The sequence below is a fragment of the Hakea prostrata genome, chromosome 6 (genome assembly GCF_041222555.1).
Source record: "Hakea prostrata isolate BN-2017 chromosome 6, UWA_Hpros_2, whole genome shotgun sequence".
NCBI classification, from domain to species: domain Eukaryota; kingdom Viridiplantae; phylum Streptophyta; class Magnoliopsida; order Proteales; family Proteaceae; genus Hakea; species Hakea prostrata.
In genome coordinates, this window is record NC_142605.1 from 34,488,932 (window position 1) to 34,515,032 (window position 26,101).

Here is a 26,101-nt window from a genome sequence, read left to right on the forward strand (position 1 = left end):
TGATTCTTTACTAGTTTTGGGTAACAGTTTCAAAAACTCAAATCTAAGGGTTGTAGGGCAACATTCTTATTCCATTTCCTGTTATTAAGTCTGTTTCTCTATATTTATATTATTTTTTCATATTTCTAGGTGTTGAAATCATATATGTTACATAGGAAAAAAATTTCTATAACCAAAAAAACGAATGAAATAAAGAATAAATTTTGAGTTTTTAGGGTTTTAAAATTAGAGGTTATGTTATGATACGAAAAAACAAAAATGCCCTGGTATCTTTTAAGGAAACCATTTTTTTGTGAGTCTCTCAAATAGGTTCAAAATTATGCCAAAGTGTCAATTCTTCTAGGGCCTTTTGATTACATGAGTTTGAAGATTTAAAATATCTAGAGATTTCAAATCTAAATCTCTAGATATTTTAAATCTATGGAGTCAAAATCTATAAAATTAACTGTTTGGTTAACTAAGTATGTGGAATGAAATCAGTGGATTCATCTGTGATTTTTGTGAATGCACAAATATTTTATATTTTTATAGTAGAGATGAAATCTCTGAATTTCACATATACCCATAAATCTACAGATTCACGTTTTTAGTGTGAAAAGACAAATATCTAGATTTCATGAATCTAGAGATTTTCATAACCAAATGGATATAAATCTCGCATTCATGAATCCAGAATTCATGCAACCAATCAAAAAATAATGTAAAAGAAACAAGAAACAAGAAAGAGAATCACCATCGTACAACCCCCACGTGTTTCTTTTAAGACATGAATCTGAAATTTTTTGATTAGTCAACCGGTTAGTTTAATCCGTAACTAAAGGCCATTTCGTGTCTAACCCAATCCAACCACTTGGTTTGCTGACTTGGTATAGGGGGTAATTTGGTCCTATAAAAAAAGATGACGAAGAGAACCTCGTGAATTCAAGGAATGCACATGGATATTTCAGTCATTTTGTTATAATTAATTGTGAACTTTGGCTCCATCTTCACCACAGGTTGCTCAGTGTCGACCCCCTTATTAATATAACTTCTCCAACCTGCTCTCTCTTCCTTTGTGTTCAAATCAATTCGATTTCGTCTCATCTACTACATTCAAATCTCTCTATCTTACGTTTTTCGGTTCCTTCCATCGTCGCTTAAACCATCTTTTCAACCATGAGAGTTAGAAATTCTCTTCTTCCATTCCTGATTTTCATAGTAATTCTGGCTTTTGGCCAGCTCTCAAGCTGCAGATACATCAATGGAAGAGAAGAAAGGGTTGCAACAGAGCTATCGCCTCCATTCTCATGGCGTTTCACTGCAACTCCTCCAACTCCAGATCCCAACGGCAGCAACGACGAAGACCCAGTTTATGAAGCTTCTGCTCGAGTTGTTCCCGGGGGACCAAACCCACTTCACAATTGATGTGAAAGAAGATCAGATCGGTCTTTGAGGTCAACAGAAGTATACATGCATATTCTTTTTGTAGTCTATATAGATACTTAAAAGGAGCTTTCTTTTTTCTTTTGCTGTAAAGCTTTTGGAATTAGCGATGTATAATAGAAACACAGCTTAATTACAAATGGGAATCAGTTTTCTTGTAGTATACAGCTTTAAATCAGTCTGTAATTGTATTATCTTGTCAAATAATGAAATTTTTTACATCATTCTCAGACTCAGATTGCTGCAAATGAAGCTGATCTCGCCGGAAATTAACTCCGGCAAGTTTTCAAAGAGGTTTGGTTTCTGGGTATGGCTTCTTCCACGCCATTATTGACAATTATGTAGTGAACAGTTATATGAAAAAGACAGGGTTGGTGGACAAAGAAGCCTAAAGAAGCGTTAAAGTAATAAATCTGGAAGAAAGGATTGAGTTTCCAGCCAAGGAAAGTGAAGTTAATGACTACAATAATAACAAATGATTCAATAAATTAAGTTTGTGATTCATCTGGTATTGTAATTAATAAACCTGAAAGGCCGTTTGCAGAGAAAGTCAAATCTCAGATTACCCTCACGTAATGCCATTCCTTCATTTTGGCTTTGGTTTCATCTTGAGCTGGCCTAACCTTTTCCAGTTTATCTTGTTAGAAAAGTTTTCTTGAGTGAAGACAAATTTTTAGCTTTTTGTGAAGTTTGATCATAAACAGGACTTTGGAGTTACATAACTTGGACCTGCATGTCTTTTTTGTACATATTTTGACACTTCTTCAACCTGAGTGGTCAAACAATGCAATTTGGAAGCATTACCCTATAATAGTTCTTTAATGCACCAGCTGGAAGCCTGAAACTTGGAAGCAAGAGTGGGGTTCAAGAATTTGAATCGGTATCAGAATCGGTGGCGACGATTTGGATCTATTATTGTTCTGGATGAGACAGTACTGGGTTATGAAAACCTTGAATTGGGATCCGAGTCTTCCACCGATCCGGAGGTCATCCGAGTCATTGACTTTCATTTACAATTAGCAAATATGTTCTCTGTAGGTTGGCCATTCAATTCAAGAATCTAAATCCATACAGACTAGGGATTAGGGTTTGTTTTATTCTCCTGATTTTCACTGGATCTGGACAAATTTTGATTTATGGATTTGCTTCCATTTATTAATTACTTTTTTTTTTTTTTTTTTGTAAATCCATTCATTAATTAAATGATTCAGGAAGATAGATGCTTAATAATTCATCATTTTCTATAGAATCAATTAATCAACTCCTTTGCCTCATACAATGAAATACTTAATTTCTTGTGGATCAAAAACTAGTCGGCATTGCTTTCCAACAATACCATCTCACCGTTCAGTTAATCGACTCTATCTGCTTCAGTTGGTCCAACTCAGGACAGCTGTGTCATTATTGTGATTTTAATGATGTTGAGGAAATCACATCCAAATATTCACCTCTTTTTATTTTTATTTTTTTTTAAATTTGAGAATTGAGGGATGGGCTATTGATTTACACCCCCACCCCCACACACACACAAAAAAAGAAGAAGATGGGCAATTTGATTCAGGTTAAGTAGTTTTTTTTTTTTTTTTTTTTTGAAAAGAAGTTGTTATAGGTCATAATCTGTTATAAATACAATTGATAATAACCTGCACAGACAGCACTTCACATTCAATATGGGAGAGGCTTCTTTACTTTTCTTCTGTCGAAGTTTGTTTAGAAGGGTATGTTAGACCAGGTAACTCTGGTCCACCTAGGTGATGAAATCAAGGGAGGAAAACCCCAAAACCCTCAACCCAAAATAATTATTAAAAAAATAAGAAAAGGACAAGACCTAGAATCCAATGTGGAAAAATCTACTTGCCAGTTCATCCATATCATACATGATCTGCAAGAATGAACAGACCAGAACAACCCCCACCCCCACCCCCACTTCTCTTTCCTTGCAGCTGCATTTTCAACTGAAATCCTAACAGCTGACTAATGTGTGTAACCAAGCTGGTGGAAAAACAAGTAGTCAACCCATGCATAAATGAAAAAGCAGCCATAGGCATGTGTGTGATGAAGATATAAAAGAATCCTAGACAATGCCGGTGCAAAGCGTTCACGCAAACAAGCACAATATTTTACTCTGCAATTAGACCAAGTAAAATGAGATGCGCAAAGACAAGCAATTATGATAATAATACTCTAAAGTGTGGCTTCATTCATTTACAATTAAAAAAAGTTCAGCAAGAGAAAAGGCAGCTGTCCATCTGTGAACTCAATGGATGTGGTAAGTAAATTCTTAAGCAGAATACCAAATTCAAAGGGCTAAAATGAATGAGGAAACCAATGATGACCCTAAGGCTTTTGTGTTACATAAGCTCAGTGCCCACAGGATCAACAGAAAAATGAACAGCAAGACTTTTTTGGGTGATAGGCTGGAACTTTGACCTCCACATCTGCACGTTTAGACAGAATGAAAAGAAAAACCAGCCGTTAGAAACAAAACCCCTGAAAGAAAGAAAAAAAACCTCCAAAGGATGGCAGCAAAGAAAATGTCCACTAACTATTCTTTCATTAAAAAAAAAAAAAAAAAAAAAAGGACAATAACGTGTGGGAAGTAAGGTCAGAAGATCCCTAGTAAAAATCACTTGTGTGTTTAATAACACACATATGGTACACAGATGCATCCACAATCAGTCTTCATTCCTACAGTGGCTAACAACACAAAAATACAAAATGCCGTAAGCTTTGGTTATGTAGGATCCTCACATCTTTGTATTCTGAGCTGGCAGCAAATATCTTAAAGGCTTCAACTGCAAGAATAGATGCAAAATTATTATTATTATTATTATTTTCTTGCATAAGAGAGTAGACGCAAAATTCAATCAACAGAGTAATGAAACAAGCAAATGTCACAGTTTGCATGGGAAGATCCAGGTGTAAGAGAGTAGATGCAAAATAACAATCAACAGGGTAATAAAACAAGCAAATGGCACGGTTTGCATAGGAAACTCACTTGATCGAAAACGTATAACTGCACCATGGGTATATTCAGTGTCCGTAGTATTGAAATTTAAACCTGAACAGAACGGCGTGTAAGAAAGCAACAAGCTCAAAAAACATGTAAGTATACTTCATTTAATTTACAGTTAAAAATTTGCTCTTAATCAGCATTCATGTCAGGGTAGGGTCGGCAATACTAATTACTTGGTAGGTGCATTTTAACATAATTAGAAATGGATCATTTCAAGCGCACCTTGAGTGACCTGTACGATTAAGGAGGGAAATTTCAAGGGCAGCTTTGCCAGAGTAGCCAATGCATCATCAACGGGTCCACCATGTCCAGTCTCAACAACTGAAATCAGAAGCACAAACTCCAGACCATAGTTGAACTCCTACCAATGAGAAAAACAACTGAGAGTTACCAAAGGACCTGTCAGAGAAAATTGGAATCATGTAATAACTATTCACTCTCCATAAAATAGAAAACCAATACTGAAAATGGAAAATGTCAGCAAAGACTTGGGGGGGGGGGAATTCCACCAAATCATCTCATTTTTCTAAATACCAATTCTGAGATCTACAATTGCCTGTGAATTCCATTGGGATTAGTGATACCAACCTCTCCTTTCCGAAATATGAGCAGAATATCATCTTCTACTTCAGATTCATAATCCACAGATATCAATCCCTAAAATGTTCATCATTAAGAGAACATCAGTTAAGTGAAATGGTAATTTTAGATGAAAGATAACAAGAATAAAGAACAAGGAACCGGTGTTGTGGTGTTTACATGTTAGAGCATACATGGCAGTATGGCATAACATGGTCCTTTAGAACTCCCAAGTAAAAAGAGTTCTTGTAGAACTTCGCAAGGTCTTCCTGTCTTTGGAAACGCATATAGACAGCATGAGTGTAACCATCGGGATTCTTTTCAGAGAGACGACCTATGGAAGTGGTAATGCATCCAAGTTAGGGTTCATGTACATGAGGCTATTCACATGTGAGGCCCAATGTTTAAGGAATCCATATCAAGATATATGTTATCCATCCCCTTCCAATACCAGTTAAGGCTGGCAGAGCACCAATTTTCAAGTCAATAATGGTTCCCAAGTAATATGCTTGAAAAACGGTTTAGGACATTTCATGTACAACATACGGGGGCTTCTAATTGCAAAATGATTCCTTAAGGCTCAGTTCTAGCTGGATAATCTCAGTATGTTCCTAAGTGATATTACTTATTATCTTTCAATTATATACAAAGAACACCAACAAAGTGGTGACTTGTTAAAAGGAATCTTCCAGAATTCACATGAGAATCTACCTTTCAGCCTTTTAAATCATAATCATTCTCTTATCTACATGCATTCAATCACTAATACTGTGAAAAGAATAATGAAAGGACTCCCTGGTATGACCTCACAGAAAATTAAAGCATGTAATCATGACTAAATAGACTGACAAAAACAAGAATCTACAACTTCTCACCCAGAGATATTGCAACAATTCCACCCATTTGGTACTGAGAGGTATAAAGATAATCAAGCATATCATTCTCTTCCTTCTCGGACAAGTCCCTGGTTGCTTTCAGAAGACAAATGTGTTCAACAACTGTCCTACAACAGAAAAGGAAGAGGGAAGTAATATTCCTCTATCACAATGGAGATTTATACCCAGCTATATGAACATTTATGTGCAAGCACTGCGTGAAATGTATATTACTATTAATTTTGGATGATAAGAACTAATAATTCTTTCATTCTTTTAGAGAAATGAGAATGCACTATTGCTCCTCATATAGAGGGCCATCCCACCTATTGGATAATTACAAGAACAGTACAGCATCAATTACAAGGGAATAGACGAATCCACAGAGACATAAGGCCATACGCTCCCTTCCCCTTTCTAGTTAGCTCGGCCATCCTAGTGGTAGACAAAGCCATGAGCAGAAAGATATGTCCACCACAATAAGCTCGTCTGAAAAAGACTTTAAGTGAGAATCCATAACTGCATCACTGAGCCACCAAAATTAAGTCTTCCTCATAATCCTGCCCTCCGTTGAAATTTTCCTGAAATGACCCACCATTTTACTCCTAACAGAGGGACCAGACTCCCACTATGAGGAAAATCCTAAGAAGAAATTTCCTTCCCTAACCTGGCAATCAACTAAAATCACATCAACTGAATAGAGCCTCAACCCAATCTGAACATTCTCAATCATACAGAATAAGACGTCGAATCCACAGCTAAATAATCAGATGTACACAGTACTGCAATGGCGCCACACTTTCACAGTTAACGGGTAAGAAATAAAGTATTCCTCACCCACCATGCAGAGGGGGAACTTTTAAGGAAACTCAACGAGCGGAGAGTAATCCAACAAACAAAATTCGAGCTAATTTTTCACTCTTCCCAATTAAGGAAAAAATGGAGGAAATTCGAAGCGTTACTCCATCGTTCATTTTACATAAAAGAAAAAGTATGCTCTCGTACGCATAATCTAGCTAAGATGTTTAGTGAAAATCTAAATGCAGTATTTCAAATGGATAATGATTAAAGTGGGAAGAAAGATATCACCTTTTCCTCGAATGTCCATAGTCTTCTAAATCAGAGCCAGAACTTGAACCTTCGGACGCTGCAAAAGCCACTTTTCGGCGATCCTGGCGCCCGGATAAACCATTTCCATATCCGTTTAATCTCGAAACTGAAAATCCAAACAAAATCAGAAATACAGTTTGCAACTTCACTAGTTCTTAGGTCAGGCATCTAAAGAAGAATAAAAAAGTAAACAGTGGATACGTTCAAGAAACCGTGAAGAACAGAAGCTGAAAGCCTTTGAAGAAACGGATACGGCAGAAATATCTGGTCTCACGAAACAATGGTCGAGATGAACGCCCAAAGGACTAAACGCATTAGTGCAGACGGACATTGCTGAGCAGGAAAATGTGCAGTTACAGCCTTACAGGTCAGGTTGCAAAGTTCGAAGCAAAACAGAGTTGTCAGTTATCACTGTATCTACTCAGTGGAGGCCCAGTCGCCCAGAGGTGAAGAACATCGTCCAAGTGATTTATTTCTCTTCGTCACAATTCGTTATCCCTTCGCCTTTCGTGGCACTTTGTAATACACACGGATGAACCGGGGTTTTATCGCTTCGGCCTCGACTGATGGTTCGGTTAGTTCGGCATATCCATGGTTCAAAATGATTCATTGTTGGACTGTATTGATTTAAAGGGGAAAAGCGCCATCCCCTGGATTAACCCCCACACCTTTTTAGTTATTAAATTTATCAGATAGACTCATTATTATACAAGTCTAGTTTAGTTTTACTTATCCGTTTTCAATGTTTGCTCAATCATCCACATCTTAAGTTTACAATCACCATTCATAAGATAATTGGTTGTCGTTTATGCTTTAAAATTCTACTGCAAATCCTTAGTTATTGACAAGATTGCAACACCCCATAACAACTCAAGAAAAATGCTAAATCGATCAGCTAAGATAAAAATAATAAATTTTAAGTAGAAAAACTTTGAAATAAAATTGCCAATGGAGGATAAATGGAATGGTTGAGAACCTCACTTTTCAGTGGAGTGTTAATGGGTCAAACCTTGTGGGTGGCAAATGTAATAACCCCATCCTCAATTTCCTTATGTATAAAAGCGATTTTTATGGCAAAAGAAAAAAATGAATTGCAATAATTTTTTGGGGGATTGGCTAGAACTTTGGCCTTCACATTGCATGTTTAAATAGAAATGTGAAGGTCAAAGTCCTAGCCAATCCCCCAAAAAATTCTTGCAATTCTTTTTTTTTTTTTTGCTATAAAAAGCGCTTTTATATGCATATTCCGTAGAAGCTATTGCGATTGTAAATGCTTTCGCTAGCATAGGAAGACTAGGGTCGTGGTCGCCAGCAGGAGATGTGGTGGTATCCGGCGGCAGTGGTGAGTGATTTCTAGTGAGATATATTTAGAAGATGAGTGAAGAGAGGATCCCTTCACCCACCTAAGGATTGGATATGAAAGAATATTGGATGAGATGTAGTTATGTCATTTTTCTCCACTGAGGGCAATATGGTCATTTGCCCAAAAAGCATTTGGGTAATAATGTCATTTTTCTGCCAAAGGGTATTTGGGTGACTTGCATTTTAAATGAAATTAAAGGCATTTTATCAATCACTTAATAGAAAATCTTAATTATGGATGAATTGTAATTTGACAGTAAGTGCCATATAATTTAGATCATAATAGTGGGTGGTCGCGTGTTTCACTTTCACCCCAATAATAGTAGTAGCCATAAAAAATTTAAAAAACAAATATAAAAATCAATGTATTGGAAATAAGTCAGAAGATTCATGGTAAAAAATCACTTGCGTGTTATGAAGCACATGGTACACAACATGCATCCACAATCAGTCTTCATTCCTACAGTGACTAACTAGACAAAAGTACAAAATGCTGGAAGCTTTGGTTATGTAGGATCCTCACATCTTTGTATTCTAAGCTGCAAACAAATATCTCAAAGGCTTCAGTTGCAAAAATAGATGCACAATTATTATTATTTTTTTTCTTGAGTAAGAGAGTAGATGCAAAATTAACAAACAGAATAATAACACAAGCAAATGTCACAGTTTGCATAGGAACTAGCTCACTGGATCAAAAATGTATAATAGCACCATGGGTATATTCGGTGTCTGTAGTATTTAAATTTGAACCTGGAAAGAAAGGTGTGTAAGAAAGCAATAAGGTAAAAAAAACATGCAAGTATACTTCATTTGATCTACAGCTGAAATTTGCCCTTAATAAGCATCACATCAGAGTAGAGTCAGCAAAACTGGTTTCTTGGTAGGTGTATTTTAACACAATTTGAAATAGATCATTTCAAGCACACCTTGAGTGACCTGTGCGATTAAGGACAGAAATTTCAAAGGCAGCTTTGCCAGAGTAGCCAATGAAATCAGAAGCAAAAACTCCAGACCGTAGTTGAACTCCTACCCAATTGAAAAACAACTGAGAGTTACTACAGGAGCTGTCAGAGAAAATTTGGATCACGTAATAACTATTCACTCTACATAAAAGAGAAAACCAAGATTGATAATGGTAAATGTCAGCAAAGACAAAAGGGCAAATCCACCAAATCATCTCAGTTCTCTAAATATCTATTCTGAGATCTACCATTTCCGAAATACAAGCAGAATATCTCATCTTCTACCTCAGATTCATAATCCACAGATATCAATCCCTAAAACGTCATCATTAAGAGTACATCAGTTAAGTGAAATGGTAAGTTAGATGAAAGATAACAAGAATATAGAACACAGAACCAGTTTTGTGGTGTTTATATGTTAAAGCATACATGGCAGTATGGCATAGAACTCCCAAGTAAAAAGAGTTATTGTACAACTTCGCAAGGTCTTCCTGTCTTTGGAAACGCATATAGACAGCATGAGTGTAACCATCAGGATTCTTTTCAGAGAGACAACCTCTGGAAGTGGTAATGCATCCAAGTCAGGATTCATTACATGAGGCCCAATCATAAAGAATCCGTATCATGATATAAGAAATCCATCCTCTTCCCATACCAGTTAAGGCTAGCAGATCTACCAATTATCAATTCAATAATGGTTACCAAGTAATATGCCTGAAAAATGGGTTAGAACATTTCATGTTCAATACAGTGGGGCTTCTAATTGCAAAATGATTCATTAAGGCTCATTTCTTGCTGGATAATCTCAGTATGTTACTAGGCAATACTACTTACTATTTTTCAATCGTATATACTAAGAGTACCAACAAACTAGGTGACTTGTTAAAAGGAATCTTCCATAATCTAAATAGATACCCAATTCACATGAGAATATACTTTTTAACCTTTTAATTTTTTAATTTTTTTATATATATTTTTTATATACTTTTTAACCTTTTACATCATAATCATTTTCTTAATTTCATACATTCAATCACTAGTACTGGGAAAAGAATAATAAAAGGACTCCCTGGTATGATCTCATAGAAAAAGAAAGGCATGTAATCAATGACTAAATAGACTTACAAAAACAAGAATCTACAACTTCTCACCCAGAGAGTGCAACAATTCCACCCATTTGGTACTGAAACTCTGAAAGGTATAAAGATAATCAAGCATATCATTCTCTTCCTTTTCAGACAAGTCCTTGTTTGCTTTCAGAAGACAAATGTGTTCTACAACTGTCCTACAACAGAAAAGGAAGAGGGGAGTAATATTCCTATACCACAACCGAGATTTATATCCACTGATGTGAAAATTTATGAGCAAGCACTGCGTGAAATATATATTACTATTTAAATTTAGATGATAAGAACTAATAATTATTACATTTTTTCAGAGAAATGTGAATGCACTATTGTGCCTCACATAGAAGAACAGTACAGGCATCAATCACTAGGGAACAGACAAATCCACACAGAGATAAGGTCATACACTCCCTTCCTCTTCCCAGTTAGCTCAGCAATCCTAGTGGTAGACAAAGCCTCGACCAGAGAGATTTGTCCACAATAAGCTCATTACTGAAAGAGTGAAACGGAGAATCCATTACTGCATTAACCACCAAACATTAGGTCTTCCTCACATTCCTGCCCTCTGTCAAAACTTTCCTGAAATGCCAACCATTTTACTCCTAATAACAGAGGGACCAGGCTGCGATTATGATGCAAAGAAATTTGCTTCCCAAAATGGCAATCAACTAAAATCACATCAACTGAATAAATCCTCAAGCCAAATATTCTGAATCATATGGGACAAGATGTCAAATCCACAGATAAAAAATCAGAAGCAAACAGTATTGCAATAGTGCCACACTTTCACACAAAAGGGGTAAGAAACAAAGGATTCCTCACCCGCCATGCACCAGGGGAACTTTAAGGAAACCCAACGAGCAAGAATCGAACTAATTTTTCAATCTTCCCAATCGAGAAAAAGGAGGAAATTTGAAGCGTCACTCAATAAATTTTTTTTTTTTTTTGGGGGGCTCTTGTAACACATAATCTAGCTAAGATGTTCAGTGAAAATCTAAATGCAGTATTCAAAAGGATAATGAATAAAGTGGGAAGAAAAGTATCACCTGTTCCTCGAATGCCCATAGTCTTATAAATCAGAGCCAGAACTCAAGAACTTGATCCTTCCGACACTGCTAAAGCCACTTTTCGGCTATCCTGTTGCCTGGAAAAACCATTTCCACACCCGTTTAATAGCGAAGCTGACAATCCAAACAAAATCAGAAATATACACTTCGCAACTTCACTATTACTTAGGCCGGGCATCTATAGAAGAATTAGAAGTAAACAGTGAATAGGTTCGCAATCCACCTCCATTGAAGGATCTCCATCGAGTGCGTTCAAGAAAACGTGAAGAACAGAAGCTGAAAACCTTTGAAGAAACGCATACAGCAGAAAAGAAATGTTAGGTCTCACAAAACAATGGTCGAGATGATTTTACTTGGGTGCAGCGCAGCTCGGTCGAGATTTTCGAAACGAGCAATGAAGATCAAAATCTCGATGGGGACCGTGCATTGCAAATGCTGTGCATTAATTATGCAGAACCCAAACAAGACTCTTTGACGAGACGAGATGAATGCCAAAGGGATTAAATGCATTAGTGCAGAAGGAAGAGCAGAAAATGTACAGTTACGAGTTCAGTTATCATGTTGAACTTGAGTGCTGCGGATAATCTCTTTGCCTTTCGTGGCACGTTGTAATACACATGGATGAACCGGGGTTTTATCACTTCGGCTCGACTGATGGTTCGGTTAGTTCGCATATGCATGGTCAAGCTTCAAAATGGTTCATTGTCGGACTATACTGACTTGCAGATCAGTTAAATCGAATCAAGATGTGCGTAAGGGCAGCTCGGGTTGGACCAATTTGTTTTCCGATATAAGATGAAGTGAACCCATCGATGCAACTACGAAGATAGAAATCCAAATCCAAATCCAACGGTTAATTCTCTCGACTGCCTATGTCAAGGTTTGGCATTCTGTAGCGACGGCTTTCTGATTTTCTCTGGGGTAAAAAAGGGGAATGACTTTATCCAAATTTTGTTTTAAGAAAAATTAAAGCCTAAAAGAGTAATCATAGATCTCACGGTCTCACCAGTCTTTTTCCACTTTCCACCAACAACCATGGAAAGTTATTTCGGCAAAAATATCGGCGAAATTCGCCCAGTTCACCGGTGGGAGAAATAAAAAAGGATCGATATCGATATTTCAGGATTTCGCCGGAGATTTTCCGGCGAAACAGCACCCTTTCGGACGATTTTCCGGCAAAACAGCACCCTTTCGCCGGAAATTCGCCATTTTTTCTGAAACAACAACCTTTGGTGTGCCGTTAAATCTTTTGACTCACCGTTTGGGATTTTCTGTGGTAGAAGAGAAGAGAAGAAGCCGTCTTTAACACGATCAAAGAAACCAGGCAGAGACCGGGAAGAAGGAGAAGTCCAAGTTCAGAAAGAAAATACTCAGTCAATGGCAGGTGGCTGTGGACGTTGCCACCACGCAGGCATCTCTCTACCCCTCTCTCTCTTCTCATTTTCTACCTCCCTTTGTTATTCATTCATTCTTCTTCTTCTCTCTCTTTCATCTTGGTGCCCCTGAAGCTCGAGAAGCAACTGCCAGATTAGCCGAGCAAGTTTCTTTGGTTTCCTATTTTCCGGCAAAATCAGGAATCAAGCTTGGTGCCCCCAATTTCCTCATTTTTCCGGCGAAATCCAATCGACATTTTCCACAAATCTCGGCGAACTTTTGCCGAGATTTCAGGGTTTCGTTGGTTTCGCCAACCAGTGAAACCCCGAAATCTGACGAACTTCCATTCCCTGCCAACAACAGTATGAAAGCTGCCTAAGTAAGGTAGAGTCATAGTCCAAACAGGTGTGTGTGCAAATACAAGGGTTTAACTTCAGTGTTATGCACAATACTCTTCTGTCAATGGTTGAGATCAGAATCTTGGTCAAGATTTTGACCAGAATCTTGGTCAAGATTTCGATTTAGACCGTTGGCGATAGGTGTTGCGCATTAAATGCATAGCATTCAAGTCTGCCCCCAAATTCAACGAAAGGTTCTTCACACCCACGGTTCAGCATATTCTTTGATTTTGCTTATGATCTTGCTACAAAACATGTGACTGTGTCACTTAGGGCCTAACAGAACATTTTGTGCTAATGACAAAATTCTCTTTTAATCTATCTACTCTTGCAATAAAGCTTGAGGCTATTAGGAACTATTTATTTAGTGTTTTTTAACTATTATTTACTTTTATCGAAACTTCTTATTATTCAAATAGTCTTATTCCTTGATTGCCTCATTGCCATCAAGGCTTTAATAGCCAAGCCATCGATTGGTCAAGTTATGACTTAGTTCCGGACATCCTTAGGTGCTCTAGGTCTCTTCACTATTTTTGTTTTTACCATTTACATAGAGTTGTAATGCTCATGCTGACTTTTCAGTCCGTGGTACAAAGAAGCTTTAGACTTCCAGGCTTCCAATTAAGTCAAATTTGGTGGCCATCCCCACCACCTTGTTTTGTACATAATACTTTTCTTTTCTCTAGAGTTATACTAGAGAATCTAATATAAATCTGATTTCCCCTTAAAAATAAAATAAATAATAAATAAATAAATTTTCGGAGAAATTAAAGGCTAAAAGAGTAATTAAGCATCTCATGGTCTCTCCAGTCATCAATCGAGTCACGAGTTTGGCAGTTTCCACTTTTCACCAACAACAGTATGAAAGCTGCCTAAATAGCTATAACTGAAACCTAAAAGGAAAAATGGAAAAAGACAAGAAAAAGAAAAGAGCTTCACAGGTCATAGTCATAACAGCTGCACACGAGTCCAACGAACTGTTCTCCACGCACGGTTTTGAATTGTTTAGTTTCGTTTCGTCGCCTGTAAAAGTTTTAAACCATTCGACCCCAATAAAGAGGGTGACAGAGATCGGAGGTGGAGCCATGGAGAGTGGGAGAGAAGTTGGAACCGTGAGAGTCAAAAAGATTTTCAGTAAAAATTTATCCGGCGACCTGACACGTTTTGCGTGTCCCAATAGCAACGTAGAATCTCGGAACACGTGGTTCCAAAGATTCATTATCCGTTTAATGGACAGCTTATATTCAACTTCCTACCTCACTCGCGCAGAGAGCGTGAGCCTTGAGCGACATTGGAAGCCATGGCGAGAGCTCAGTGAGTGAGTGAGAGAGGGAGAGGGAAGTAAGAGTGAGCAGAAGAGAGTAGAAAAGAGAAGAGAGAAGAGAGCACCTGTGGAAGTTGCAGTGTTGATCACTGGAGAAAGGCGTCGCTTGTCGTGTGTTTCTCGCCGGAAAACGTCAGATACCGACTGGATGGTCGTTGAGAAGTCACCGGAGTACCTACCGCCCGGCTGGATTTGGAAGGCCTAGGAACGAAGACGGATTCGGTAATTAAAATTTTAAGCTTCGTTTATCCTGCATTTCACTTCTGATTTCCTCATTTCTAGGGTTTAACTTTGGGAATGTAAGATCTTAATGTATTTTGCTTTCATATGCTTCTTTCGCTATCTGTTTTTGGTTACCAATCTATTTTGGAGCTCGAAGGGAAGGCATTGACACTTATTGAGACTGCTTTGACTGTTATCGCGTGTTTGACTTTATGTGAGAGTAAATTTTCTTTCTTTATTTGAGTTTGCCTTGCTCATTCTGCTTTCCAAATGCGTCCTTTATATGCACTGCGTGTTAGGAGAAGTGGAGAACTGTATTTTCTGGCGTTTTGAGTGTACTAGAGCTTATTTGTATTCGGATTGATGGAAATGAAGAGGAACACACCAAGTATTCTTATAAATTTGAACTAAACGTTCCTGAAGCAACAGGAGAAATGATGTCTGTAAGTCGACAGGTGTGGTATTGGAGGAAACAGTAGCAAGTCTGGGTTAATATTAGGCAGTCCTTCACTTGTGTAAACTACCTAGTGTGTGGATCTACAGTATTCTTATAAATTTGAACTAAACGTTCCTGAAGCAACAGGAGAAATGATGTCTGTAAGTCGACAAGTGTGGCATTGGAGGAAACAGTAGCAAGTCTGGGTTAATATTAGGCAGTCCTTCACTTGTGTAAACTACCTAGTGTGTGGATCTACAGTCGTTGACTCAAATCTGTGTGAGAGAGATGACCAAAGGGCCTTTCTCAACTATGATATTCTCCTTGATTGACTACAAGAAGACTATCTAGGATGTCAAACGGTTGGTTCAGTCTGAATCAGTTTTGGGGTGATATTAGGTGAATCTGAAACCAAACAAAAAAGGGAAGGTAAAGCGGTTTCAATATAGATGGAGACATTTCACGGATATATGTTCTGCATTTGTGATAATATGGCTAAATAAACAATACCAGTAGCTGAATGTACATCTGAGAGCCAATCAAGTATTCCCCCCAAATTTTTTTTATCCTGTCATAATAATTTTAATCATAAAATTCCTAAACCCAATGCATACACTCACGGCAAACATAATTTTAATCATAAAATTCCCCCGAATTTTTCTTGGATGGAATAGTGCAAATAATTTTAGTTGAATAGAAAATATTATATAATATCAATCCTTCTTTTTTGAGGTTCGATGAATCTACACTTTGTATCTTTTCAGATTTTGATGCCTGTGGCACCTTTGGTGCAGAAAATAGGCCACTTTGAGAAACACTCAAATGTATTAGGCAATATAGTCTGAAATTGGAACCAAAGAAGGTCACCACTCTGCGGGTTGTGTGTGGATTCAACATTCAGGATGGGGTGTGGCTTTCTCCTCAAGGTCATTATTAGATGAAGCAAAGAAGATAGTGGTTAGGCTGGATGTGATTAAGTCATTTAATAGTTGTTGGACATCCATGCATTGAGGTATTGCAATTGCCTCAGAATCTCTAATGGGGCATCCCTTTTTTCATCCTTACCCTTTTTAGTATGATACTAATGGTCTTTCATTTCACCTACCCTCCTACTTATTTGGGCCACGGTCATTCTAGAGCATAATTGCGTGAAAGTTTCAATTTCGATTGAATGAAATGAAATAATTGCAAAAATTTCAGTGTTGAAATAGACTGAAAGGTTACGAAAATATTTTGGATTTGACAAATGGAAATGGGGCTGAGGTTTTGAATTTCCAACTCTGGTAACAATGGCCTTGGTAAAGTTGATGCCAGTTCCACCAAGAACCGTCACTGCAATAGGATTGATCTACTGATGTTCTCAGGCCTTCGTGTGACAATTAGGCATCAATTCGATTGGCTGATTCTGTCTTTCAAATAGTCTTCAGCTGATAGTAGCTTTCAGTGCGGAACTCCCATTGGAATAAATTTGAATAGAAGATCATGAAAAATAAATAGATAAAGTAAAGGAAGATAGAAGAAGGATAATTTGGGTTGAGCCTTGCAGTTGAAGGCATCTTACAGTCTCAAGGAATTCCTGCCCTAGTTGCATCGCACGACATATATGGCTATCAAATTATAATTTTCTCTTTTCTCTAAATTGTTGGCTTTATCTGAAAATAACTTAAAATCATAATAGCGATGGGAAAAGTATCTCCTGAACTGACTCTGTTATAATGTAAAAAGTAAGGAAACTAAGGCTTTCTGAAACACTCTTAGTGGTCAATATCTCCTTGGCAGGTTAGTTTCGAACTGCTTTTCGATTCAATCACCTGCTGTCATGGGCTCGCTCGAAGTGTATTTCATCTGGAGAATAACCACTGACAAATCAGCAGATTTGATTGCAATTAGTTCCCCTACTAATCTATACATTTAACTGCAATCAAGGAACTAGTCCTTCAAATCAGCAAGATTAATAGCCACATTAAAGAGCATTCCAGCGCATGAGGCTCTTGCTATTGTAGGAGAGGCTATTCTCAAGTTTTGAACCACAGGCAACAGGATGCAATACCACATGTAGGCTGGCCAATTCGTATTCCTTGGAATACCATAAGCTAGGAATCAGAATTTAATAATACCATAATATGGGCTGGGTATTGCTAGGGCATGATGATCAGGTATTTCTGTTAGGCTATATCAACAAGAAATTTTTTTTTTTTTTTTTTTGGGGGGGGGGGGGGGGTGTTTCTATCAGGCTACTCAAAGTCATTCTACTCATCATCATGAAATGAATACAATTCAGGTCTCAACCATATTTCTCACATTATGATAGATTGATAGTTTCAACCCAAAAAATACCAAGTGTCAACCAAATTTCACCAGCCCAGTTTTGAAGCACATGACATGTTCAGCTTTGTGAGATAATTACCAGGTTTCAACCTGGTTTTGGTTGAAACTCTGGAAATCTCAGTTTTCTGGCTTGTCGAATCTGAGATTTAGAACATTCATCATCTCAGTTTCTTATTTTTTCAAGATAATTTGGCTGAACTTATCTAGAAGCAAATTCAGGTAGCTTGTATGTGCGGGGGGATGCCCACATACTTCAATTTTCTTGGTATGTGATGATTATGATCTTGGAAATGTTTACATTTGGTGTTGTTGCTCTATCGAGTTTTTAAATTGTGAAAAAGAACAAAATGCATGTTTTTGGATAGCTAAAATTAGCTAAGATAATTTACAGGTATACCACATGATGTCATGACCCCTCTCCCCCCCAATGAAAAAAGGAAAAAAAGAAAAAGAAAAAGAAAAAAATTCTTACCACACTCCCTAAAAAAAGAAACAAAGGGAAAAAAATTTCCTTTTTCTTTTCCTGGAAACTTAGTTCTTGTACTTCAAGGAGGTCCAATGAATAGCTGTACTAGTATGAGATGAATTCTGTTTTTGAAAAGTATCACTTGAATAATGAGTATCCTGACTGGGTACCTTTGATAAGTGTTTGCTTCGTTCATATGAAAATTATATGTTAGGTGGGAGAAAAAAATAACAATTTATAGGGAGGCAAGACTTTCCAATATGGTATATTATGAAAGTTTTGAGAGTTGTCATCAGTTCTATGAGAAAATTTGTGACTTGGCTGTCTTAGTGTTATATTAACTCAAAAACTGGAGAAAAGTGTCATTCCAAGATTAAAATTGCTAGACATTGGAAATCTGGAAAGCTTTGTGATCACATGCCTTGAAAAACTAAAATATGCATAAGAGATAATGAGAACTCAGTGAGTCTGAACCATTTTCATTTTATTGTGCCATAGTATTGGCTTTCCTCTTAATATCCCAGTTTATTATTGCCTTAGTTTTGGTTTTCCTCTGTACATCCCAATTTGCTGTTGTTTCATTGATTTATAGGTTGTGAAAATGGAGGATGTACCTGATTGGTTACCCACTGACTGGAGTATGGTGATCCAAACTAAAAAGAGTGGTAATAGTGTTGGGAAAAAGTACAAGGTAGTCATTTCTACGTGTGTTATCATTAATCTTTTGATATCCACCCCTTCTATACTCAATGGATCATATTGTTTTGGAATGAGAATTGATTGAAATATGGTGCATGCATACATGATCTAGCCACAGTATTGAAACATTTTCCATGACTTTTGGGTAGATTCTTAGGTGATTACACTCTTCTTTTTTGGCCTCTACTGTGTTGGTCCTTTTGGATAAATTTTAGAGGTGATTGATTGAAAGATAAGCCATCCAGCAGTTTCTCACATCCATTATATGTCAGATGCACATTTGCAAAGTATGTGATAATTCATAACTTTCATTGTTAGTTTGACTGTAAGGTATATTGCTTGAGTTTTTACTGTTGATTGTTTTTCTTTTGCCAAAATGCCAAATGGAGTCCCTTTTTGTCTCTCAAGCAGTGAAGCCTCTTCTAGGTAATCCAAAGAACATGCAGAGTTTTGTTACCTGGGGTCTAGATAGTTCTTCGTTACGCCTGTCCAGGCACTCTCTTGGTTTCCCTCCCCCTCTTTCCCCCTTTGTATTTTTTTCTTCTTCCCTTTGGGATGTTTATAGTATATTTTTGTTCACTCAGAAAGTAAATAATGGAGTCCTAGTTGTTGTTGACTTTAATGAATAACTGGTTCAAGATGACGGTTAGAAAGTAATATATGTTTTGCTAACTCTAAGGAGTCCCAGTTGTTGTTATTGTAATTGATTGCTTTCTCTTTATTAATTATCAAAGTTGTCAATTAATCTTCTGAAAACTGTATGGCAACTTTAATTATTTTGATACATTGGCCCATGGAGAGTTGGACTCATTACCTCTTAATCTTGAGTTGTTTGTCCTTTTTTTGGGTAAAAGGAGTATTTTGTTAATGCTGAAACCAATTATAGGTAATATATGTAGGATTACATTCTCATAAACAGAAACCCTGAAGAATCTCAAGGAAAATACCTCTTGGGGTCTATAAAATGTTGCGTAAGGAGATGGAACTGATCTCTGATGTGGTGGAGGTAATTTCCTTTTAGGGATGAGGCAGAGAAGGTTCTATGGATACCTTTGATCTGGGTGGGTTGAAGAAGAAGCTTATATTGGCTTTTCTTTTTGATAATATCCAACAAGAGAAGAAGCTCATATGAAACCCATCGGGACCAGAGACTGTTAACCTTGAGGATAGAACTGCTATGTTGATCACATTTTTGGAAGGGATTGCGTCAGTGAACTGAAGTGGGAGCCGGTTATAAATTTGTCGAGCAAGCTGTTGGGGAAAGGGTTCGAAGGGGCACTGGTTGAAAGGAAAGATAACTTCTTGAAGTAATTAACCAGTGTAAGGATGAAGCCATCAGGAGGTTGGAGACATGAGATAAGAAATCTTGATTGCTAATTGTATACTAAATTGACATGATCAGATCTTCTTTGATTCAACAACATTGGCTTGGCTTGTCCCATTGGCCCATGTATCTCTCATCAGACTTGTGAGAATAAAAGACAGCTTTGTACTTAAGATTTTATAAAGAATTTTTCATGTCAATTAGAACAACTCAAAAGATTCTTGCAAGGTTGAGGTTTGTAGGTACTTGTGAAAATGGGCTGGCGTATCCAAGTCGAAGACAGGTACTGAAGTGAGAGAAAATGGACCAAAATGGTCCATCCCCCGTTGAAACCATCAATACGATTTCGACTGAGATGGACTGAGATCTGTTACTTCTTTTTCTCTTTCTCCATCTTGTCTCGGTTTTCATGGATCGCCGAAATCTCGGGAGATTTGAACTATGGTAGGCTCTACTCGTCAATATTAAGAAGGTTGTTGATCTCTGTGCGTTACTCTGGTTACAGGAAGATGCCGTCTGAAGGAGTCTACGACAACAGAAGCAGTTTCACTACTAAATGGGGATTATCCGAAGGGTGTCAACAAGTGTGATTATTATTCTGCTAAAGGTTGTTAGGGGATGAAAGTATTGCTTCTGAAGTTGCATTTTAGAGTCTCCTCTTCCAAATGTTATAGATGAAGAGAAGAAAATCATTCTCGAATTTTAAAAAGAATTCCATGTGCATAATTAACAGTGTCAGTAAACAGCTAATGATGAGTTCTGCTGAGAAAGATTTTGCCTCTTAGGATTTGGTGGGAGAAATCACTATAAAGTGGCTCAGGAAATTCATTATATTTAATGTATCTCTATTTGCAGTGGAGTTCTATTTGACTCCAACTTGCCAAGACTCCATTAGAAAATCCATTCTTAACTAGATTGACATAATTATAGGGATTTATAGTTATGGATGGTATACATTTCAAAATTATCTTAGTAGGCTGCTGCATATTCTTTCCCATTTTATTTTGGAAATGAGCATTAATCATATAGACGTATGCAGGTTCCTTTGCTATATGTTCATCTACCAATCTCTTAGCAGTGGATACTCTAAATTCTATTTCTTGTTCTCTCCCCTCCCAACCTACACCTCTATTTCCCCCCCCCCCCCAGAAATCAATAGAAATGGAAAATACAAATTGAATAAACCCCAAAAAGAGAAATGATATTGTAGGGTATCATATATTTGAAGATATTCTTCTTAGCTTGCTAGCTAATGGAATTATTATCTGTGCGTTGTAGTGTTACATTGCTCCAAACACTGGATACAAATATTATTCCAAGAGAGAGGTCTTCAGCTATCTTGAGACTGGGAAGCGACGTAGTCATGCATCTGAACTGAAGGAGGAAGATATTGGAACACGTTCCACTAAATCTGCAAGCAAAGTTTGTTGTTTAAGAATGGACTAAATCTACTATTCATTGGGTTTTGTAAATTTTGCTGTTTTTAGATTGACTTTAAGATATTGGATCTGATTGTCTGTTAATCTATTATAGGTTATGATGGAGAAGCATCCAGCGGAGGGGTTGACTCTGGGATGTAGTGAGGAAATCAAGGTTACTCAACTGGAATCTGAACTGAGCGAAAGAGACATCCAAATGCGTTTTACCAAATCTGGAAGCCAAGTTTGTTCTAAACATGATCAAAATCTAGTGTTCATTGGTTTTGTGAATTTTGCAGTGTTTAGGTTGACTTTTAAGATACTTTATTTGATTATCTGACTGTCTGTTAATCTCTAAATTGTTGGGAAGAAGCACCCGATAAAGGGCTTGCCCACAGAATGGATTAAGGAAATGAAGGTCGCTCAACTGGAACCTGTAGTGAACGAAAGAGAGGTCGGAATGCATTCTGCTAAATTTGCATGCGAAGTCTGTCTAATCATGAACTAAATTTACCGTCCACTTGGTTTTATAGATTTTGCAGTGTTTATATTGACTTGAAAGATATTGAATTGGCTCTATGAATCTCTAGGTTGTGGCGGAGAAGTATGTAGAGGAGAGGTTGCCTCCAGAATGGTGTAAAAAAATCAAGGATACTCAACTAGGATCTGAACTGAACGAAAGAGATATTGGAGTGCATCCTTCGAAATCTGCAAAAGTCTGTTTTGATTATGGACTAAATCCACTATTCATATTGGGTTTTGTAGATTGATTTACAACATATTGAGTCTGATTATCTGTTAATTTTCAGGTTGTGGTGGAGAAGCATATAGAGGAGGGGTTGCCTCCAGGATGGATTAAGGAAATCAAGGTTACTCGACTGGCAAATCGAACCAGAAAAGACCCGGTATTCTCTATTTTCAGTTTCTGATCTGGTGTTATGTATTTATAGTTTTTGAATTAGCAAATGAAATAGATATGTAGTTCTGAGATACTTATTGTCATATTAATGCCATTGCTTGGCTAAATAATGAACTTTTCTCTTAGGCTGTTTTGTGCAGCATTTTATTTGCATCTATGATAATATTAATGCCTTTTCATCTTTCAATTGTTGACTAATCCTACAGTATTACATTGATCCTGTAACTGGATATGAATTCCGCTCCAAAAAGGATGTCTTTCGCTATCTCAAATCTGGTGACATCCAAAAGTGTAAAATCATACCAAAGATGAGGCAAATAAGTGGCCTGGAGTCTATAGATGGAAAGAACTCTGTAAGTGTGCCTTACATACAATTCTTGGTATTCCCAGTTTCTTTGTGCTTCCTACACTAGGTCTTACCTCTCCATGATTTATGTTGTGCTTTCAATTCTAAAATTACAAGAGACACCCAAAAGGAGTGGAGAAATGAGAAGTACCATCACAAGCTACATATTTTTTTACATTGCTTCAAACTTGAATTCTGAGTTTGTTATTCTTTGCTTTCTGTAGTTTGGACTCCACAGAATTCAGTCTTTGCTATGGTGTTTACCTCCTGTAATATTTTTTCAAATCATTAAAATTCTGTAGAAGCTCTTGTTTTTTAGTTTTTTACTTCTCAGTATCATCATATTTACATTTACCAAAAAAAAAAATCATCATATTTTCATTTGCCCAAAAAAAAAATCATCATATTTGCACATCCATTGTAGCACATCTCCTTGAAGGGTATTGCAGATATAGTTTAGGAAAGTTTTTTCAGCCCATGTGGTTATATTAGTGGTTATTACTATTCCTAGAGCCTGTGCCCATTAGTCGATTGCTTTTTCATAATCTCTAAATGGGATATTTGTCAAGTCTAGGTAAGTTCCACCAGAGGCAGCCGGAAATTTTTGTCTACCGTATTAAATGGGATGTGGACTTTATTCATGTACTGCCTATGACATCAACTCTGTTGGGCTGGACCACCAAACATTTTTGAGATTCTATTTATAGTTTAATACTCGATGATGCCTTTCTTCCAGTTGCTATTGAAGTGGGTTTTGTTGACTTGTGACTGTTGATAATTTGAAATAAAGAAAAGTAGACATTTCTTGAAACCTCTGCTGGGAACTGCCTAATATTACATGGAAAGGTTAAATATAAATGAAACAATTAGGAATATGCATGTAAAGCAAAGGGAAATTTTAAGAAATGCTAAGAAAAGTTGTTCATTGAGATATTTTTGTTAGAAAAACTTTCTTTAAGTGATTTCGAGGGATGGCATCTAACATTAACAAATCATCGTGGCATGTGTACATGATCTACCTGACTTTATTGTAAAGATAATGACAAAATGGAGCAAATATACATTGCTTAGCAGCCAGAAAAATGTTCTATTGTTGAAAAGGAAAACAATCGCTCCATATGTTAGCAAATATGTCTTAGTGTGAGGCAAAGTTCTATTTTTCACAGAATTGATTAATGTAGAACTAAAGAGTAGCTTTAGGGATCTTTACATTAATTTCTTGAGAGTTGTGACACAAATCATAGTGCGAACTGTCAAGTGTGCAGAGTTTTCCTTAAGTCTATACCTTGCCAATAAGTTGGCAATTCCAAACCAATCCTGAAAGCTAATTTTTAATTTAAAGACTTCGAAGTGAAGTTGGAATGTATCAGGCAGCTGGAGCTTATTGAATGTGGAACCCAACCCCCCCCCCCCCCCTGGCGGGTTCCTAGCAGATGAATGGTTTGCAACAGGCACATGGTTGGATGATTCACAAATTGAAAACCATTTTGTGAGCTAAACATTCAATTCCTGTTAGAATTAAGTTGAGAGTGTTGGATGAAGAATTTTACCCTCTAGTTTATTATGTACTTTCAGTTGAACCTAGTGTAGAATTAGGGTTTTAATTTCTGACAACTGCCTTTTTCTATCATAGCCACCTACTGCAGCAAAAAGGCGAAAAATAGGAGACAATGCAACAAGGAGATGCCTCTTCACGGTCCAGAGCTCAGGATCAGGTAAAACAGTTGACAATGAACTGGTCCTGGAGTCCTCTGTGGTGGAACAATGCTTACCACTATCAAGCATTGCTTTGGGTGAGTATAAAATCTCTTGCCTTTTTTCTCTGGATATGATGGAATTTTTTTTATAGCGGATAGATGAGGCCCCCTTCCCTTATTTATTTCAGATCATGCTGTAACGGAGCAACAGCCTTCAGGAAAACCACATGATGCATGTATAGAAGGTTCTGAACTGATTAGTGTAACCCAAGGCCAAGGATCAAGAGGCTTAGAGGGTATGGAAGAGAAGATGGTACGTGATGGAAGAGGAATTGTTTCATCTACTGCAGCCAATGTCTCTCCAGAGAAGGAGCCTTTAGAGAGATCAAATTCTGTAATCAGGGAAGGCTCAGAACTGCTAAGTGTGGCCCAACAAGAACCTGAAGACTTGACCCATGCCAAAAATGGGTTAAACTCAGCAGCGTCAGCAAAGACCTCTCCAGAAAAGCAGCTCTCTGGGAAAAATCTTGGCAAGCATAAGAAAAAGGCCCAGCTTTGCACCGGTAATGTGCCTCGTCGAGCTTCAAAACGGCTTGCTGAGCTCCGAGCTAAGGTGGCACCAAATTTGGAAATGTCTGAAAGGTCACCTTTGATGGTGGCTAATCAGTCTATTGATCTGGAAGCGTATCCGGCCACAGCGGTCAACCCAAGTAGTTGCAATCTTCAGGCCGCAGCTAGCATAGCAGCCACACCTCATATTTCAATAGGTTCGGGAGTGCTGTTAGATGAAAATTCATCCAAGGAAGGTGACCTGCTCATTGGAAAGCTTGAAAGTGAGGTACAGTCCACAGAAAAGCCAGACGCACCTCTTGTCCTGCCTTTCGGCGACTCATGGCCAGATCCGTGTCTTGAATTTGCATTCAAGACACTTACAGGTGCTATTTCTGTGGATGATAGTCTAGTTATTGAAGAATACTTCCAACAAAATCAGAGAGTTGATCAAGATCAAAGCAGAAGTAGCTTCACACTGCCAAATCTTGGCTTAGGTGGCTCTCATCAAACTGATATTATGTTCCAGTTTAGTACATCAGCCTCACCTACATGCAAACAGCACTCTCCAGGGAATACTACATTTACACCTTTAGGAAATTGTGGTGCGGCTGTATCTGGGGAATGTGCGTTACCCTACCGTAACCTAGGGTGAATGAAAAGAATGTTAAAGAGATAAAATATTAGGAGATAAATCCTCGTAGATGGACCCTGTAAAATATATGGTCAAGCACTTACTAGCTACCGGTTTTCTTGGCCCTTTTGTTGTTCATGTAGCCGTAAAGTATTAACCTTTTTATGAACAGAAGTTTGTTCTTACAATATCTCGCACCATGATAGGGTTGTCCAATTTGTTTTGGGGGATTGAGATTGTGACTAGTTTTAGAAGATGCGCATGATTCAGTTCGTAATAATTCTCGAAATTTTGTTCTCAACATGTCGAAATGGGGTTCACAACCTTTAAATTTTTCACCTCTTACAATTCCCTCTGGTTTCTATGTAAGATTGTATCACGTGACAGTTAATTATTCAAGGGTCATAATTAAAACTCAACCCAACTACAACTATGATTTCCTAAAAT

General features: G+C 37.5%; 2 protein-coding genes and 1 long non-coding RNA gene across 15 annotated transcripts; 1 reads left to right on the forward strand and 2 right to left on the reverse strand.

Annotated features, from left to right (window-relative positions):
* Positions 1 to 3,468: 3,468 nt before the first annotated feature.
* Positions 3,469 to 7,497, reverse strand: LOC149013564 (Stress responsive alpha-beta barrel domain protein). 2 transcript variants are annotated; one of them, XM_089159723.1, is made up of 9 exons: positions 7,204 to 7,497; positions 6,982 to 7,108; positions 5,893 to 6,020; positions 5,212 to 5,351; positions 5,027 to 5,095; positions 4,661 to 4,799; positions 4,421 to 4,483; positions 4,174 to 4,217; positions 3,469 to 3,860 (listed from the first exon to the last, which is right to left on the reverse strand). In XM_089159723.1, the coding sequence occupies exons 1-9, from the start codon at positions 7,331 to 7,333 to the stop codon at positions 3,774 to 3,776; spliced, it is 927 nt and encodes a 308-aa protein (XP_089015849.1). In that variant the 5' UTR covers positions 7,334 to 7,497; the 3' UTR covers positions 3,469 to 3,773. The 2 variants fall into 2 exon arrangements, with proteins under 2 accessions (XP_089015849.1, XP_089015850.1); XM_089159724.1 differs by having other exon boundaries at positions 5,893 to 6,015; positions 6,982 to 7,296.
* Positions 7,498 to 8,301: 804 nt separating this feature from the next.
* On the reverse strand, positions 8,302 to 12,113 carry LOC149013565 (uncharacterized). 8 transcript variants are annotated; one of them, XR_016174122.1, is made up of 5 exons: positions 11,744 to 12,113; positions 11,500 to 11,597; positions 9,291 to 9,390; positions 9,052 to 9,114; positions 8,302 to 8,903 (listed from the first exon to the last, which is right to left on the reverse strand). It is a non-coding gene; the product is annotated as an uncharacterized LOC149013565 (long non-coding RNA). The 8 variants fall into 8 exon arrangements; XR_016174125.1 differs by lacking the exon at positions 8,302 to 8,903 and having other exon boundaries at positions 8,910 to 9,114; positions 10,478 to 11,597; XR_016174127.1 differs by lacking the exons at positions 9,052 to 9,114; positions 9,291 to 9,390.
* Positions 12,114 to 14,751: 2,638 nt separating this feature from the next.
* LOC149013566 (uncharacterized) lies at positions 14,752 to 26,034 on the forward strand. 5 transcript variants are annotated; one of them, XM_089157962.1, is made up of 10 exons: positions 14,752 to 14,838; positions 18,661 to 18,759; positions 21,370 to 21,513; positions 21,625 to 21,753; positions 21,880 to 21,996; positions 22,100 to 22,225; positions 22,319 to 22,414; positions 22,635 to 22,781; positions 24,408 to 24,567; positions 24,660 to 26,034. In XM_089157962.1, exons 2-10 carry the CDS (start codon positions 18,670 to 18,672, stop codon positions 25,673 to 25,675), a joined length of 2,025 nt encoding a protein of 674 aa, XP_089014088.1. In that variant the 5' UTR covers positions 14,752 to 14,838; positions 18,661 to 18,669; the 3' UTR covers positions 25,676 to 26,034. The 5 variants fall into 5 exon arrangements, with proteins under 5 accessions (XP_089014088.1, XP_089014089.1, XP_089014090.1 ...); XM_089157963.1 differs by having other exon boundaries at positions 21,883 to 21,996; XM_089157964.1 differs by having other exon boundaries at positions 21,880 to 21,963; positions 24,660 to 26,033.
* The last annotated feature ends 67 nt before the right edge of the window (positions 26,035 to 26,101 follow it).